The 17526-nt window shown below is 44.6% G+C and overlaps 1 protein-coding gene across 1 annotated transcript; it reads right to left on the bottom strand.

Annotated features, from left to right (window-relative positions):
* Positions 1 to 3374: 3374 nt before the first annotated feature.
* Positions 3375 to 8844, bottom strand: LOC125525687 (protein NRT1/ PTR FAMILY 8.3-like). Its single transcript, XM_048690688.1, has 5 exons — positions 8705 to 8844; positions 7571 to 7670; positions 7080 to 7297; positions 5352 to 5908; positions 3375 to 5029 (listed from the first exon to the last, which is right to left on the bottom strand). Exons 1-5 carry the CDS (start codon positions 8765 to 8767, stop codon positions 4207 to 4209), a joined length of 1761 nt encoding a protein of 586 aa, XP_048546645.1. The 5' UTR covers positions 8768 to 8844; the 3' UTR covers positions 3375 to 4206.
* Positions 8845 to 17526: the final 8682 nt, after the last annotated feature.

Raw genomic sequence — 17526 nt, 5'->3', positions numbered from 1 at the left:
CTCGCCGCAGTTCAGTTTTACCCAGTTTAGTGGTGGTACCTTTCAATATTCCTTTACGAGGTCATGTCCATCTGTATCACCACTTGGAATATCAAGTGATGTAATCAGCTCATCCAATTGTCATGCCATATCAAAGTGGTCATATAATTCCCAATTCTTGGTCCGACATCTGAATCTGCACTCCAAGATAGTTGTCATCTAAACCTTTGTTCCCCTCCCCTCCCCCCTCGTGTCGCCTCCCCTCGGGCAGCTCCAGGGCCCCCCGATCCCGTGCCACCAGCCCCTCCCGTGCGCGGGGCTAGCCTTTTACCCGTCCCCTAAACCCATCGGGTTTTCTAAACCCACGGGAAATCGGCAAGTTTTAAGCAAACATAGTAGCAACACAAAATAGAATTTCAGCAGCAAAAAGAGCATATTTCAGCGGCATAACTTCAACCAAAAGATTAAAAATAGAAGTCAACAATGTACCTAAATGTACACTACCTATACCTGAATGCACAATTGCAATTTCTGTTGACGGTGTCAACAATGTACCTGAATGTACACCACCTATACCTGGGTGGGCTAGTGTGTAGTCGAGCCTGAATGGCCCAATACACTCAATGCAGTATTTTGGTGGGGGTGGCAGGTTTTGGGTTCGGGTATTGTTGAAATGGGTTTGAACCCGCGAAACGTGATGGGTTTTATACTTTACCCAGCAGCAGCCCTGCGAGGTTAAAATGACACCCATTCATGTTCCCTAAGGCCATGTACAACGCATTACTTACAGCAGGCACTTAGGAATAGAATCCCTGCCGTTTTGCTCGTACAGAAAGATTTTCCTGGCGTCTCCCAGCCAGCGATGCTAGACTTGGCAGCCGGTTAGATGTGACATAAAGTGCCTCGGCGTTTGTGACACAGGATCTTACGCTACAGTTTTTTAAATTATTTTAATTTTTTAAAAGTCTATCTAAATGTCTATGCATTGGACATGCCCTATAATAGGGTAAAAAAAGAACCCACTGGGACATGGGTTCCGGGGCCCATTGCCATCTTGAGGCTGCACCTCCTCTAGATCAGAAAGTAGGCTGCGCTAGCATCCTCTCCCCTCCCCTCTCCTCTCCCGTGGGTGTTCTTGACAGATCGATCGATCTGCGGGCGCGAAGTTCCTGTCGCCATTAACTAACCTGTGGATCCTCCCTCACTGCAGCAGCCCATGGAAGATGCAGCCGGCGGGGGGCAGATCGGAGCACCACCACGGCGTCGCCGACGCGCCGCCCTTCCGGATGGAGGACCTGCCTGCGGTAACTACTCACATTCCGCCAGTTCCTCTTTTTTCTCTCCTAATCTTCCTTACATTACAGCAAGGGAAATAAAATCATTGCTTGATGTGATGCATTTGCATCTCCCTGAACCATGGATTTGGAACTCTGGGGCAAAAATGTGAGCCTCAATGTTCAGGGCTTCTCGCTTAAATTGTTTTCTGCATAAATAGGAACATCAACTATGCTTCAACTATTGTTCATTTCATGTTTTCCTAAGTGGGGCTCGATATTTTAGGTTCCTCACTGTGTCTACCAGTTAGAAACTCAGGTCCTTTCTTGTCGCAGGGGATTCGGACTCTTATAATCTCACTGCTGCCACTGAAAGAGGCTGTGAGGACAAGCATCATTTCAACAAGTTGGAGAATGCTCTGGAAATTCCACTGTAATCTATGATTCGATGGCCCCAATGTTCCGGATTCTGATGCCGACGATGAGTTTGCTTATCTGGATTATGATACCGATGATGAGTTTGCTCATCAGGATGGTACCAAAATAACACGAGCAAAGTTCATTGAGATCGTAAATGGGGTTATTTGTCGGCATAGTGGGATAGGGATCAATAAGTTCAGCATTAAGTGTGGCCTGCTCATAGAGTACTCTGATCATCTTGACAGGTGGATTGGGTTTGCCGCTTCATCGAAGGCAAAGATAATAAATATTGATCTGACGTACAAGGATTACATCTTCCAACAAGTTCACCAGTTCCCTCTTGAGGCCTTGGATGCTCAAGGTAGTTCCCTTGGGGAACCAAAAGCTTTTCCCTGTGTCCTGCAGCCATAGCTTCTGTTCCAAGTGAGCCAGGTGGGAGATCGAGGCCGGCAAAGCCATGATCTTGCTTCCTTCCTCCAGGTGTACTACTCTAGATGAGCCCAGCCAGCTTCTCTGATACCTAAAAAAACATATCATGAAATTAACTTCACAATAATAGATATAGATCAATGCGTTCATCAGTGATGGAGAATGAGAAAAGATCACAAGAATTGACCTGCAGAGTTAATTAGCCCAAAAAAAAAGACCTGCAGAGTTAATTGAAAAAGGAAAGAAACGCAAACTAGGAAAAACCTAAAGGCTAACATCAATAAAAGAAGAACAAAGCCAAAGACCACTCACAAAGACAAAGGCAAAACCCTACAACAACTAGAATATCATATATTCTCTGTGATTTGTTTTGATCAACAAAAAATACTTGTATTTCATCTAGTATAGTCTAGATTTGTAAGTTTCAAGATATGATAAGAATAAAAACTGGAAGTTTCAAGATATGATAAGTTTAAAACTACATAACCGAAGGATGGTGGCCGGGTGGTTCATGGTTCCAAAAGTATTAATTCCCCAGAGAGGTGAGCACTAACCTTGAAGATGTGTAGTAATTGACCGAAAATTAACATGCATCCAACAAGTGGGCGTACGAGAGGGGGGCAAGAAGAAAAGGAGACTTATCTGCCTGCTTTTATACAGCAAAAAGAATGAAGAGCGGGCCGGCAGGGTAAGATAAGGAGAATGGTTGGCTACAGATGACCGGCTGACTGGTTCAGACGTCGGTAAACCGCCCCAGAACATCATTTTCAGTTTCAGTTTCCTGTCGATCAACAAACCACATACATCTGGACTGGTATTAATCGGATCGTAACATACACGTACATATATATCTGGCTGGCATTGCCTGCGTGCATGCTAAGTATTTTGGTGATGGCCACTCATCTCCTGATTTGAGTCAATGTGTATAGTCTAGTTGACTTGGACGAGAGGAAAGTACTAGTACTAGTAAACACACGACCACTTGCCTGTAGCCGTCCGAGGTGCCATAACGGTAAGGCAAGGTCGGCTTGCCTCTGCTCCCTATGTCCTCGGAAAACAAAAAATGTGACACTTTAGCATGCCACGGATTCCACCTATGGACTCCTCTTTATTGAGAACCACTCCTTGTATTTATTCATTCAAGTGGAACATCTCTGATTGAGCAGGGTCAATCAGGAAATCAGGGATAACATTCATATTACAAGCATTGTCTAAAAATGTGAATGCCTGGCACATTGGTGAGCCACAAAAATTGGCCTCCCGACACACAAAGACTAGATCAAATCCCTTAGAGGATGAGAGATAAGAGTCCATCTCTCTACAAACTTGGCCTTCGACAGACCTATAATTTCCTAGTGTCCATATTGTGCAAATGGACGGAATCCGATTCCACGATCACATGTGATAACGGTCTACCATAGCAAGTTTCATAGCATCACGACAAGCTAGGATTCCGGCTATGAATGGGTCCTCCTTAGCAGGGTATTTAGAGTATCTCGCAAATAAGGACCCCCGATCATCCCTAGCCACCACTCCGGCTCCTGCATCTCCCGTGGCCTGGTCGGTCGCCCCATCACAGTTCAGTTTTACCCAGCCCTGCGGTGGTACCTCTAACGTTCCTTTATGAGTTCATGTCCACTGTATCACCCCTTGGAATATCAAGTGATGTAATCAACTCATCAACTCCATTGATATTCAGTGTCTGGTATTGAGATTCTCCATATACATATTTCTATTGCTCCAAATTGCCCACATCACTGAAATAACTACTACAACATGCTCCTTCTTCAGAAAAGCAGTGTCCAACAGATCTTGCTTCCACTTCAGGGGATGTAGCCGAGGCAGCTTCATGCATAAGCTTATTACCTTTGTCAATCAACCACTTGGGGGGAGGGAAGATCGTGAGGAAGAAGACTGTGTTTGATTGCACAACACCCGTAGATGACAAATGGTATCATGTTGGGCTCAGCCAAGGGTGCTTTTACACGAGACGAGATATGCGGCATTGCAATTACCTGCGGCATAGTTTACCTTTGCACATGATGATATATACCACAGTACAATTTCTACACACGCTTCGCCATATTGCAGAGGTCAATGAGGATCAGGAAGCCTTCTTACATTTGTACCTCATAGCACAGAATACAAAGACTACTATATTCAAAAAACTCAGCCCAGCCATCATCAGGTAGAATCTATCCAAATGCCCTTCATTCAAGTTATCAGGTATCCACCCTGGGCTGCCTCCTCTGGCTGTGAATACTGGCACAAGGGAAAGGATAAATGAACTAAGGTAATTTCCAACCGACATGTTAACAAGCGAGAATGCCATACATAAGCTTCGCATGCCATCTGGAGATTCATCATAGAAAACCTCAGTTAGCCCAATATTGGAGAACACCTCGGCGACGCCTAGCAGGAAGTACTGGGGTCCTTGCCACATGATGCTCATCGGAACAGCCACCTTGCGGTGCACCAAACCTTCGGCCTGTGCAATCTGTAGCCGGTTACCCTCCACCAATGCTGCTGACACCATTGAGAACATCGAGAAACATAAACCAATCCCTATTCGCTGTGGTGACGTAATGCCATTCGCTCTGCCAGTAAATTTTCTAATTACTGGAACAATGAGTCTCTCATAAATTGAAACCAGTACAACGACAGTAATTGTATCTACACACTGGAAGGATGCAGCAGGTATTTCGAAAGACCCGATGTGTTTATCCATTGCCATCCCTTGCTCTACAAATGTTGAAGACATCTGTTCCTGAACTGCAGCAAACAATACCATTGCCGACCAAATTGGAAACATCCTGATCAGAATCTTTAACTCCTCTACCTGAGTGACAGTGCAAATCTTCCATTTATTATGTTGGCCAGGAGATTCACAGTCAGGTAATGTCACAATTGCAGCTTTATCAAAGAACCTGAATGGGAAAGAAAAATGTGACCACTTTACTAATTATAGAAATCTACTTGATCAGACTCTGTTTCAACTTCCCTTAACACTGAAATAGAAGAGAGAAATATTTTTCGTACGAATTTCAGCACATCCATTTGTACCACAATAGAAGTTTCACAAAAGTGTGATTTTTTTTCCTTTTCAGGGATTCGAATATAAGTTAAAATGTAGCTTATAATACCATATTACTAGCAAATAAACTAATCTAGTATACTTGAATGGAAATTCAAAATAGAATGAATGCATAAATTATAAACTTAAGAGTCAAAATCTCAGCAGAGTATTACTCAAGTCCAGTTGTATGCTCCAATTTCCGCCTGCCTTCGATTGCCGAGCCTTGCCCCATAAACTCATAAAGAGCTGAGGAATCACATGGCAAAACTTTATCAAAGTTCCGAGTAGCTGCAATGACAACCTGGCATAGTCTTGTCAGAGGGCTTCCTCCAGGCTTCTGAAATCTATACACGATGGAGCCCAAGAAAAAAATACATACACCTAAAGTCACAAACAGTGTTGAAATTGTAAAACCCCAGAGCCAGCCTTCATGTTCTTGAACCCAGACAATAACAGTCCCAGCAATCAATGAACCAGCATTGATTGCAAAATAATGCCAATTGAAGAAGGAGCTCTTTCTGGTTTTCTCCACATAATCGGTGTCATCAAATTGATCGGCTCCAAAAGACGTGACACAAGGGCGCTGTGCACCATACCCTAAACCCACCATGTACAACCCAACCAAGAATATGGTGTACTGAGAAGAGACTAGATGTACCAAAACAGTCCAAGCGTGAGGACCGGCTGAGATTAATTGAAGTGCTGCTGATAGAAGCAACATCATCATTCCCTAAACAACAGAATGAAAAAAAAAGATAAACAGACATGTTAAGAAAACTGAACTCAGATGTTGAATGCACATGTTAAGGTAAATAATGATCTTTTGATCTCTTGCAATCAGGCATATAGGTTGGTTGCTAGATTTGTTGGGCTGTTTAGTTTTTATAGTTTCTCTTTTGTTTTGTTTTGGTAAGTGCCACCTTTATGGCTATGTTTTCGCAGGTGTTAGAGCTTTGCGCAATTTTTATTTCTTCTTCCAATACAAAATGACACACAGTTAGATGCATGTTCGAGATAAAATAAAGTGCTGAATGCGCATATCATATCAGAACTATATATGCATAAGTGTCTTCGGAAAGGTGCCACAGCACCTAGGAGTCCCGGCACCCTCTAATCTTGTCCGTCCAGCTATATTACGAGTCGTGCAAGGCACTGTACAGATGCAGACGTTTTGCAGGATCAGCTTGATTAGTCGGGCTTTTTTAAGCAGACAAACAGCGACGGGAGGAGGTGTAGCATGCAGAAATAGGTTTGGCAGGAGTAGGCCTGGCAGAAGGTGTATGCGGTGCACACGATGGTTGAAGTGACCGCGATGGAACAGGTGCGAGCAGTGTGTCAGATCCTGTAACATCCGGTTGCCTCTTTAGCTTTGCATGCAGTATGTAAAAAAATCGACATCCACCACATACAGCCAATGCTTTCTCCTCAGACCCCAATGGCTGCTCCACTTCAGTTAATTAAGCAGGCAAGAGAGCGGAAAGGTGAGGAGAGAGAGCATTTTTTATGAGCGAGGAATGGAAGGAGAGAGAGGCTGTGAGAGAGGAGAGAAAAGAACTGTTTTCCATGGATGGAGAGGCTGTGAACGGAGAGAGAAGAAAGGTAGCAGGCCGACATGTCATCTCCAATGTCTATTCATCTTTCTTTAGGTAGGTGGTCAGGAGGAACAGGCCTAGAATAGGCCCAGATTCATTCAAATATTGTGAACTCTCCCGTGTTTAACGATGCAGTAGACCTGCTAATTGATTCCAACCCTACAGTGCATGGCACAGATCTCCAGACGCCATATTCTGCACGGACGGTACAGATAACAGGGTGTCTAGGCATGAATGATAACAGGGTGTCTTTGACTCTTTGTGATTATTTTAAATCATAAATAGGCATGAATGATTTGTAGCGCTTACAATAATGAAAATCATGCAGGCGATCAAAACTGTCCGGTACTTTCCCAGATATGAATCGGCAACGAAGGCTCCAACCAGAGGCGCGAGATAGCTAGTACCTTGCCAAGTTGCAACATGTCTTGCAGCATCCAAATTTGTTTCATGTAGGACTTTTGTGAGATAACTGACAAGGTTTTTTCCAATGGAAGAATATGCAAGATAACAGCAGAGTGAACAGACTGCAACAAAGTAGTTTGCCTTTTGTTAGATCTTGTATTGAATACAGAAAGCGACCACAAAATTCTAGTGTCAAATTCAACTAGAGTTCCGTTCACTATCTGAAGAGACAAATTATCTTCACAAATACAGTTGGGATCACGCTGGATGTATAATATATGAAGGCTTGAGTGTGAAGTATTTTTTTAAATGCATACAAGCATCTAACCATCACATTTCCATGGTCTTCCAACAGAAGGTTACTTATGCATGAGCATTGTGCTGTACTGACTGACCTATGATTAAGAAGGAGGCCTTCCAATTCCCTGTATGTTTTCTGCAAGCAGGATGCCCACTGATGCAAACAGATCCATCACCTGTATATTCTGTTGTATTCTGCACTTCACAGTAAAGCAAAAGTAATCAATGATAAATCTCGCCGATTGAATTTTTGAAGATGTAGCAATAGAGAAATGTGCATTAAAATAATATAATTAATGGCGCATTCACAGGTAAATTGGTATGAACAGAGGGAGAGCTGGTATCTGATAATTACAAAGGTACTATTATGGTTACAAACTGGGAGTAGTTTAGTCTCAAAACAGATGTTCTTTGAAACCATGAGCCATCACCTGTCTATTTTCGATGCTGTCAGAAACTCAGAATAGACTGCATCCATGTAAGTATGGCTAATTAAGGAGAGTATACTTCCTTTATTTATATAGATTATACTACGTACTCCCTCCGTCCTAAAATAAGTGCCTTAACTTTGTACTAGCTTTAGTACAAAGTTGTACTAAGCTTAAGATAGTTATTTTGGGATGAAGGGAGTATTAATTAAGAATAGGCACATGGTTCGGAAAAAAAGGAATACTAAAAAAGGCTTTCGTCCCGCTTTATATACTACGTACTCCGTCCATCCTAAAATAAGTGTCTTAACTTTGTACTAGCTTTAGTACAAAGTTGTACTAAGCTTAAGATAGTTATTTTGGGATGAAGGGAGTATTAATTAAGAATAGGCACATGGTTCGGAAAAAAAGGAATACTAAAAAAGGCTTTCGTCCCGCTTTATATACTACGTACTCCGTCCATCCTAAAATAAGTGTCTTAACTTTGTACTAGCTTTAGTACAAAGTTGTACTAAGCTTAAGATAGTTATTTTGGGATGAAGGGAGTATTAATTAAGAATAGGCACATGGTTCGGAAAAAAAGGAATATCAAAAAAGGCTTTCGTCCCGCTTTATATATGAAGCAAATCACCAGAGCACAAGTTTGAAATTTAATACGGCATGCTTCATCAGGTAACTAAGCATGGAAACCGTTTGCTTAGACTTAATTAAGACACTGTTGCCGGAAGAGAGGGAGATAGAGAGCGAGGGAGAGGGAGAGAGCGAGAGGGGAAGGGAGTGAGGGAGAGAGAGCGTACAAACCTCTCGTGATGAGCCGTCTCCGTCTAGCAGAGGGCTGTTGTCAAACTGATCCGTGGAGTCCATGGCTCTGTTCTTACAGGAAGATTGGAAAAAGGTTTGGGAGCTGCTGAACAGTTACAACTGTTTGGTTTCATTTGAGTTACAACTGTTACAGGAAGACACAAAACAAGAGAGGAAGCAAGAGGAAGAAGATAACATGAAACGGATGGAGCTGCAGGTCGCATGATGTCTCAATCTATGGCCCTACAATAATGCACAGAAATGATCGGTGCTCGTTCCAACTGCTTCGGGCGTCGCATTCATCGAGTATATATATAGACAAACATGCTGCAGCCTGCAGGTCGGATTTACTTTCTTCCAAACCGAGAAAGAAAAGCAGCGAGCGCCGTGCACTTCTTGGTAAGGACGGGGCAGGGGAAAGCATTATTGATTCTGTACACTTGGAGCCCAAGAGTGGGACGGCTCTCCGTGTCCATGGACACTCACGGCTAAGGCCAACTCCACCGCGCGACTCCAAACGGACGTCCGTTTTGTCTCGTTTTTATCCTTTTGGGTAGGGATTTGGAGTCGTGTCCGGGCCTGTCCTGGGATGCGGTGGCCGTCGCTCAGCGCGCGGCCGCATTCTTTTGCCCCATCCTGTCCGTCAGGGCCAAGAATTGCCCAAATTTGCATTAAAACTAGTTTCGAACCCAAATAATTGTCTGAAAATTAAAATAGTTTTACAACCCAATTGAAATTGTCTTTAATAAAATAGTTTTACAACCAAATCGAAATTGTCTTGACTGAACATAAAATGGACAAATACATCTATTGGTTGCCAACGTGATCCCACACGTGCTCAACCAAGTCATTTTGAAGATTCACATGAGTGTGCCAATCACGCATCTCACGGTGGAATTGGGCAAACTGTTCAAATGTGGCCGGGTCTTGGTGCAGGGGCTCAATATTTTCACCTTGATAATCAAATCCTTGGTCGAAGATACTCTCATCAGTGCAGCCACCACAAGATCGTCATCATCCGACGACGAATCGTTCGATGAACAAAGGAAGTGATGGTAGAAAAACTCGTCTTCACTGTCCATACCTTTGTTGGCAAAAGGTCGAACATCTTGCGCTCGTGGTGGCGAAGAGGCCGCGATGATCACCTCGACGCAGTAGGGTGGTTGTCGGCCGGCTACAGGCCGCTCTGGAGCTCTCGTGGGAATCTACCTCGGCCGCCGTGGTACGTCACCGGCAGTCGTGTCCCCTCTGCCACCGGCAAGGACGGCGAGGGCCAAACCTCCTCCGATCGACGGCCAAAACTACGGCGGAAGCGCGGGCGTGGTGGCGGCCATGTCGAGACGTGGTTTGGTACGGACGGCGGGGGGGCTGCGCGGTGAGGAGGCGGCCGGAGAATAGCGGCGGCGCCGGCGGCGGGGCGGGGCGGGGAGAGAGGGTGAAGCGTTGGGAGCGGAGGGACTGCTAGTGTCCGCGACAGGCGGGCCACGGGGGGGGGGGGGGACAAAGGCATGCGTCGAGGCCGTCCGCGCGCGTCCGTTTCACCCCAAACCGAGTCCAAGTTTGGGCCGAAGATGGGTCGGAAGCGGACGGAATCCGGACATTTGTCCGTTTGCGCCCGTGCGCTAGGCCGTCTCGTTTGTCCCTTTTACCCCAAACGGACAAGGACGGACAGGATAGGGTCACGCGGTGGAGTTGGCCTAAGGGCGCGCATCCACGTTTCCCGCTCCTCCACTATCCGGCTTGCCTGTTCCCTTCCCATGCTCCTATCCGTGCTCCCACTTCATCCTACGACTGTCTTTTTTTACTAATCTAATTATCTCCCCCCTAATTTTAAAGAGGTGGAGTCGAGTCTTGTTTTGTTTCTATCAAATTAAGCCACGTATGCGGGAGTACGGATGAGAGCATGGAAAGAAAGTAGGCAAGTCTCGTCCGCAACAAACAAACTTAAATCAGGCATGCAAAATTCACACATATATAAGCGGTCATTAGGAAACCAAATTAACAAGTTTGCATCGGTCGGACAACACTTAAACATAAGTAAAACTAAACTAAACAGACAAGGGTGGAGGAAAGCCCCTTCTCCTTGCGGTCAGCAGTGCTGCTTTGGCCCTCCGTGTAGGTGTTGGAGGCAGAGGCATGCCGTCGTCGGAGCTGGCTCCGTTGCTAACATCCGAGGCGTCGTCTAAGGAGATCTGCCCAGCCAGCCTCCGGAGCAAGTGCTGCTGCTCCACGGTTTGCCGATGCGCCTTCGCCTTGCCCGCTGCAGAATACTGACAGTGAGCAGTACTACACATTCAGAACACATATTTTTTCTCGAATACGCACGAGTGTATGTATCATATATTGATAGAAGAAGAGGGGGAAGAGCCCCATCCACAGTATTTACATGGCGCTTACACAACGCGATCCACCGTGCCAGCTAGAGGTGGACTCATAAACTTACTGTGCAGCTATGCAATTTGTCGTTGACATGTACTCTCTCCGTCTCAAAATAAGTGTCTTGACTTTAGTATAACTTTACACTAAAGTTAGTATAAAGTTGAGACATTTATTTTGAAACGGAGGGAGTAGTTTTTTTTGTTCTCATTTTTCAAAATTTGTCCGCGTGTTCAACAAATGTTCGAAAATTCTTAAATTTGTTCACGTTGAATAAAAATGTTTGCATTTTCCAAAGTGTTCAGAATTTTGAAATTAGTTCCCATTTTCAAAAAAGGTCAAAGTATCAAAAAAATCATGTTCCTCAAAAATTGTTCGTATTTTCTTGAAAGTTCAGTGTTTCAAATTTTGTTCTCATTTTTAAAAAAAATTCAAAATGTGTTCCAATTTTTCAGGATTGTTCATGTTTTCAAAATTTTGCTCAAAATGTTGAGAAATGTTTGCATTTCAAAAAGTATTCAGTTTAAAAAAACATGTTTGAAATTTTAAATCTATGGCTATTCCTAGTTCTTCAAGTACCGCTCTACTCATTATGAATGCTTGGCCCGTGCATTGGTATGCCGCTGCGTCCGAGAGCATAAGGTCGTCTTGTGTTCGACTCCCAGCCACAGCACTAATCATATATACTTAGAAAGTTCACTCTCATTATTTGATTTATCTCAACATGCAGTATAGACACCTCAGCATCGAATCACATCCAGCCATGTCACACCTCATGCAGTCCCACTCAAGCCCATCTCCTTAGGTCTGACCAAATATTACTAGAAAAAAAACGAAATCTTTAGGATTTCTCGAAGGAAAACGTTCAAAATAATCTGACTTACGTTTCTCTCGCGCAAACCGCCTGGAGCGAACGACACGTGTCCCACCCAACACACCGCTCGCAACCACCCTCCAGCCTTATCTCTTCGGCTCCACATGTTCACCCCCACTCGCTTCTTCTTTTTCCCCTTCTTGTGTCGTCACAAGCGAGAAAAGGGCCTGAGGTTGGTGCTGGAGCATGAAGGAGGAGGTCGGAGGATGGCGCCGCTCTTCGCCGGTGCTGTAGTGCAACACGGGGAGGCCGGAGGCGGGTGCCACTCATCGTCGGAGGGAGTTGCGTCTCAACGGCGGCGGAGGTGTTGTGCGGCACAAGCGGCGCCGCGGACCCCGTGGAGCTCGCCGGTGTGGTGCTACAATGGAGCTCTCGCGCGGCGGCTCCTGGTGCTACGTTGCGGCGCTCACCGGCGGGTTGTCGAGCTGCAGTGCAGCGCTCGGTGCCTGAGCTCGCCGACACTTTAAGTGCAGCACAAGCGGTGATGCGACCCCCGTGGGGCTTGCCGGGTGCGGTGCTGCAATGGAGCTCTCGCCGGCCGCTCCCGATGCTTTGTTGCAGCGCTCGTCGGTGGGGTCGAAGCTGCTCCCGGAGCTCCAATGGAGCTCTCGCCAGCCGCTCCTGGAGCTCCATTGGAGCTCTCACCGACGGCTCATCGGAGTTGTGATGCAGCGGCCAACGACTCCCGGTGCTCCAATGGAGCTCTCGCCGGCAGTTCTCGGAGCTGTGATGCAGCGGACGACGGCGGCTCCGGTGTTGCAACGCAGTGCTTTGCCCCGGCGGAAGCGATTATGCTTTTGCAGTGGCGGCCTAGACGGGGATCGAAGGGATGGCTGATGCGGTGCGGAAGGAGGGGACAGGGAGGAGGATGGCGTGTCTGCGTTGACTTTTTTTAAGGGCTGAGATATAGCAGATCGGATGGCTGGCGACCCGGCTTATTTCTCTGGGAAATCAGCCGTTTGATTTGTAGCAGCCGCCTTTCTCGAAACGTACATGCCAATACAGTTCAACGAAACAGACGGCTGTTGGGTTAACTAAAACCCGAGACGACCCCTGACCCAACATTTTCTCTTCGACTTCTGTAACAGACAAGGCGTTTAAGGAGCCTCCCAATGCGTCTTCCTTTACTTCCCCACACATCTCATCTTCCCACCCCATCTCACGAAGCAAATCTAGTCCAGTTGCAATTGCAACCACCGAAATTGAGATTCACCACGCGCGACTTCATAATCGGACCAAGATGAGGTTCAATGCTCCTCCACCGCGGCGCGGCTCGACCGAAATATCGCACACCCGTAGCGCATCCTGGGCAGCTCTCATCAGCTTAGATCCGCCGTCCGCATGGGCTTCACCCGCCAGCGGCTGCCCATGACACCCCACCTCGAGCCGGTGTGGTGCCACCAGCAACCTTGCCGCCGCCCATCATACAACCCTCATCCCCCTCCCTTCGCTCTGGTCTGTAGTGCGGCGAGCCGGTCGGCATGGCGTACTGTTGGAGATGAAGAAGAGGGTCTATTTGCACCACGGAGAGTACCCATCTGTTCTCTCAACATCTATCACCACCTGAAGTTTTTGTCAGATTGTATTGCAATATGCAAACAAAACTGTATCATGGGTATTATGTTGCAAGGTAAATGGATAATGCCTGACTATTTCCTGAATTCCTTTTACATTATTGAGTCTGAAGGTAACTGTTATTTTATATATATTGCAATTGCATATTAAGATTGAATGATCTGCTCTGCTGCGTTTCATTCATAATAATATGTGCATTGGGTTTTCTTTAGAGAATTTTGGATCTATACTTCCAGGAGCAGTCCATTGGTTGATATCTTTGTCTCTATTATATTTCAATTTTCCAATAGTGTTTTAATTAAAGAGGGAGGAATGAATGAAGCAGAAGATTGAGTAAGTTCAGCAAAGGCATCCAAGATTGCCCCCTTCGTGGTCAGAATCATTGCCATATCCATGGTGATGGCCATGCACTATGCCCCGACACTTTCTGGTAAGAAAATGATCAGTAACATATCATAATAGTCGTGTGTTATTTTTCTCATGGATGGTTCAATGCAGTTCATAGAGAGTAAGGTGTCATTTCGCAAAAAAAATGAGAGTAAGGTGTCATGAAGTTGTGATACATTTAGCTTACTGTGATTGCTTACCAAACGTTGGTAAATAAAAAAATGGAATCCACAATATTATATCATACGTACATGTATCAGTTTGCATGGAATAGTGTGTTATTTTCATGAATATTCTGCAGGACACTCTATTCTGTTGTGCTAATGTGCTATCTGCCCTTGCTTCAAATTAATGAAAATCAGTCGTTTAACTAAAAGTATGTCAAATTCCATGATTATTTGGTAGTTGCTTGCATGTGATTGCTATTTTGAACTGCATGGGTAATTTGGATCTCAGTGCTTTCCTCTGTATAAGTTCTCATGCTCTTCTTAAATAATCACTACAAGAAATATGTCAACTTATGACCACCACTATTGGTCACTGAATGGTCACACATTTCCATTTATGACCTTTTGTGACCAAAAACATAAGGTCAAAAGCTGGGCGTCGTAAACTGACTATAGCGACATTTCTTCTGGAATGGTCGCAAACGTTTATGACCAAAATATGTCCACTGTGGCGTTTTGGTCACTAGCAACCTCTCCAGGCCACGTAGGCATCCAGCGTGGCAAGCTGATGTGGCACAAGATTCAGCCCGGTCCAATTCAGTTTTCTACATGAGCCTAGCCCAACAATTCGGCCTTTTTTTATATTTTTTTCTTGATTAATTTTGGTCAACTACATGGGCCAGGCCCAACATTTAAGCCATTTTATTTTTGGGCCGTAGCCTTTTTAGTCCATTGATTTTTCTAGTTTCAGCCATTATACATTGGGGTACCACTAGTAAGCCAGCCCCACATGTCATGCTTATCTCAAAATATGTCCCACATGTCAGAAATTTCGAAATTTGTCAAACAACCATTATAGCTTGGATCCTCTTCTCAGGTTTCCATTTCACGGGTATTCAAATCACATACACAATCATTGTTTTGAACAAACTAGAGAGCAAATGAAATTCGTCCAAAATAAGACTACATTAGTCTATTACAATTCAGTATACTACAACCCAGATATGCGGACAATTACAACACATAATATGCTCCTCTTTGTTGATATGATTCACAGCTTCGGCCTTGGATTCACACTTCACCTGTGCAAAGAATAAGAATGAAAATATAAGAATAAGAATGTGTTCATGGAGTGATCCAATAACTTATAAGCAAGAATTGACATCAAATGCCATGTAGATAAATAGTATGACTAACACTAACCAGTATGTGTTCATGGAGTGACAAATGTTCTCACTAGCTAGGATTTTTTTGGTATATAGTATACTGACATGTGCAACTCTAACTAAATTGATCATAGAAATGAAAAGAACTATAAGCATGTTTTTTTGGGTATATAGTATACTGACATGTTCGTTCAGAATCCAGGCAACAGAAGATACACAGCAGATACACATTCAGAATCCAGTCAAATTTTAAGCAACAACAGAACAGATCTAACAAACCAGACCATAATCAGCATGCATCAGGATTTATGGTTCTAGCAAAAAAGTGGCTGACTAACAAACTAGATATGCTTCTGCAGACTAACAAAATGGCAGCAAACATACTAATCAGATTGATTCGTTCAATTAGGCAGGCAGGCAGTTAGTCCATGTGGCTAATTTATACAAGTACTACCTAGTGCATTCCTTGCTGCAAACTAGGTAATCATCACCAATCTAAACTGTTGAATGATGCCGTCCACCAATGATAGATACATAGCGTGTACTGCAGTGGTGTAATAAGGCATGATTTTGTTGAATCCTACACGTACGTACGTACGTACTGACGGATGGCATGGTTTGAATCCATCAATCAAAGAGACAGACGGACTGGCTTGGATCTGCTCACCTATAGTGTACTGTACGACAGGGGCAGCAATCCAGCCAGCATCTGCGCGAGTGTGGAGCACAGCCGCCGTCATCTGCACGAGCTCGCTCCTTCCTTGGTAGAGGGCAGCAAGGTCCAAGCCATGGCCTTGATGTCTGCCGGCGGATCTGGTGGATGCGCCCCCTGCCGCACCAAGATCGAGGGGACAAGGTTCTTGGAGGAAGCGACCAAGCCGCGTCTGCCATGCACAGGGCCATGACCAGGCGTCGGGGAGGATGGGGCTGGAGTCGGGCATTTCGGGAACTCCTACAAATGAGATGGAAAGAAGATTAGTCACAAGTAAACAATCACTGTTTCCATCAGTACATTGACACTTGTAAGTAATACATCATTCACTTAAAACAAGTAAGGTCAAATAGATACATGACATGACACAGGAGGCATATGTTGCCAGTCAAAGATGGCACTTCTATAGGCCTTTAAAAAAACCATACAAGTCAGTGATGCTCCAACACAACACTCATGGACTAAAATAACAAGATAAAAAGATGTTGCCAGACAAATATGGCACTTGTATAGACCTTGAAAAAAATACATACAAGTCAGGTATGCATACTGATTTTACTAATATGTTATAATTGTCTACTCTGGAGTTGCAGCATCACTTCACAACATGCTACACTCTTAGGTATGTTAAGCAGTGCCTATTAATCTGAACTTAGTGTTGATAAAAAGTGTCTGCTGAATTCCATAGGGCAACATATGAAGTGAGGAGATTTATTCCTCATGACACTACAGGTAGATATCAAGAACACAAACTAATGGGTATATATCCATGCTTAGGATGGAGCATACAGAACAAGCAGAATTTTCGTTGTATTAAGAAAAGGTAAGGACTGTAGTATTATAATCCATAGTATGCACAAAATTGATCTTTTCATAGTACTACATTCATTGTTGTCATTGGCATAAAAAGTATAGTATTGAAATGCTTAGTTTTTTTCAATGAGAAACTTGACATTCTGTACAAAAAGTTGCAATTAACTAGCACAACTATGGTGCATCTAATAAGTTGACATGGATGACAATCAACTAAACTACGTGGTCCGATGGTGCATCTAATAAGTTGTAGCGACTGCGCAAGCCATCGATAGCTCTGGCCACAGACTTTGCCATTTGCCATGTCAGGGAGGGTCACCTTGCACACTGACCATTATGAACCAAGTCAGTACTAAACGATAAACCACTGCTATAGACAGTGGCTTGAATTGAAGACTGAGATGAAGTAAAATTGAGAAGATAGATGTCTTTGGTGAGCCTCTGCAGTACTACGAGATGAAGACGACTGCACATCTGTCATCAACTTCTTGTATGATGCCTGAAAGGAATCCACACCGACAGTAGGGTCGCAATTTCAGGTTCCCAGTCCACACGGAATTCAGATGCACCCACGACCAGCACTAGATCAAACATTGATCGAATCAAAGGAGAAGTGGTACCTTGATGTCGTCGGCTTGCTGGGAGTAGTTGTCGAGCATCTTCTTATGCTCCTTGTCCTCCTCCGTCATCTGCACGCAGCTCTGCGTCTACATCTGAAGTGAAGAGCACACATGGACATGGAAGGGGATCCA

Source organism: Triticum urartu, chromosome 7 (genome assembly GCF_003073215.2).
Source record: "Triticum urartu cultivar G1812 chromosome 7, Tu2.1, whole genome shotgun sequence".
Lineage (NCBI taxonomy): Eukaryota > Viridiplantae > Streptophyta > Magnoliopsida > Poales > Poaceae > Triticum > Triticum urartu.
Note: the sequence above shows the minus strand (reverse complement) of the source record. Positions and strands in the feature narration are given on the sequence as shown.

Excerpts from the sequence above, each read along its gene's own strand:
- LOC125525687 (XM_048690688.1), bottom strand. The coding sequence starts at position 8,767 with ATGGACTCCACGGATCAGTTTGACAACAGCCCTCTGCTAGACGGAGAC. Across the intron at positions 7,298-7,570 it reads GGCCTCCTTCTTAATCATAG|TCTGTTCACTCTGCTGTTAT; the intron begins GTCAGTCAGTAC and ends ACTTTGTTGCAG. Across the intron at positions 5,030-5,351 it reads GAGCATACAACTGGACTTGA|GTTCTTTGATAAAGCTGCAA; the intron begins GTAATACTCTGC and ends TTTCCCATTCAG.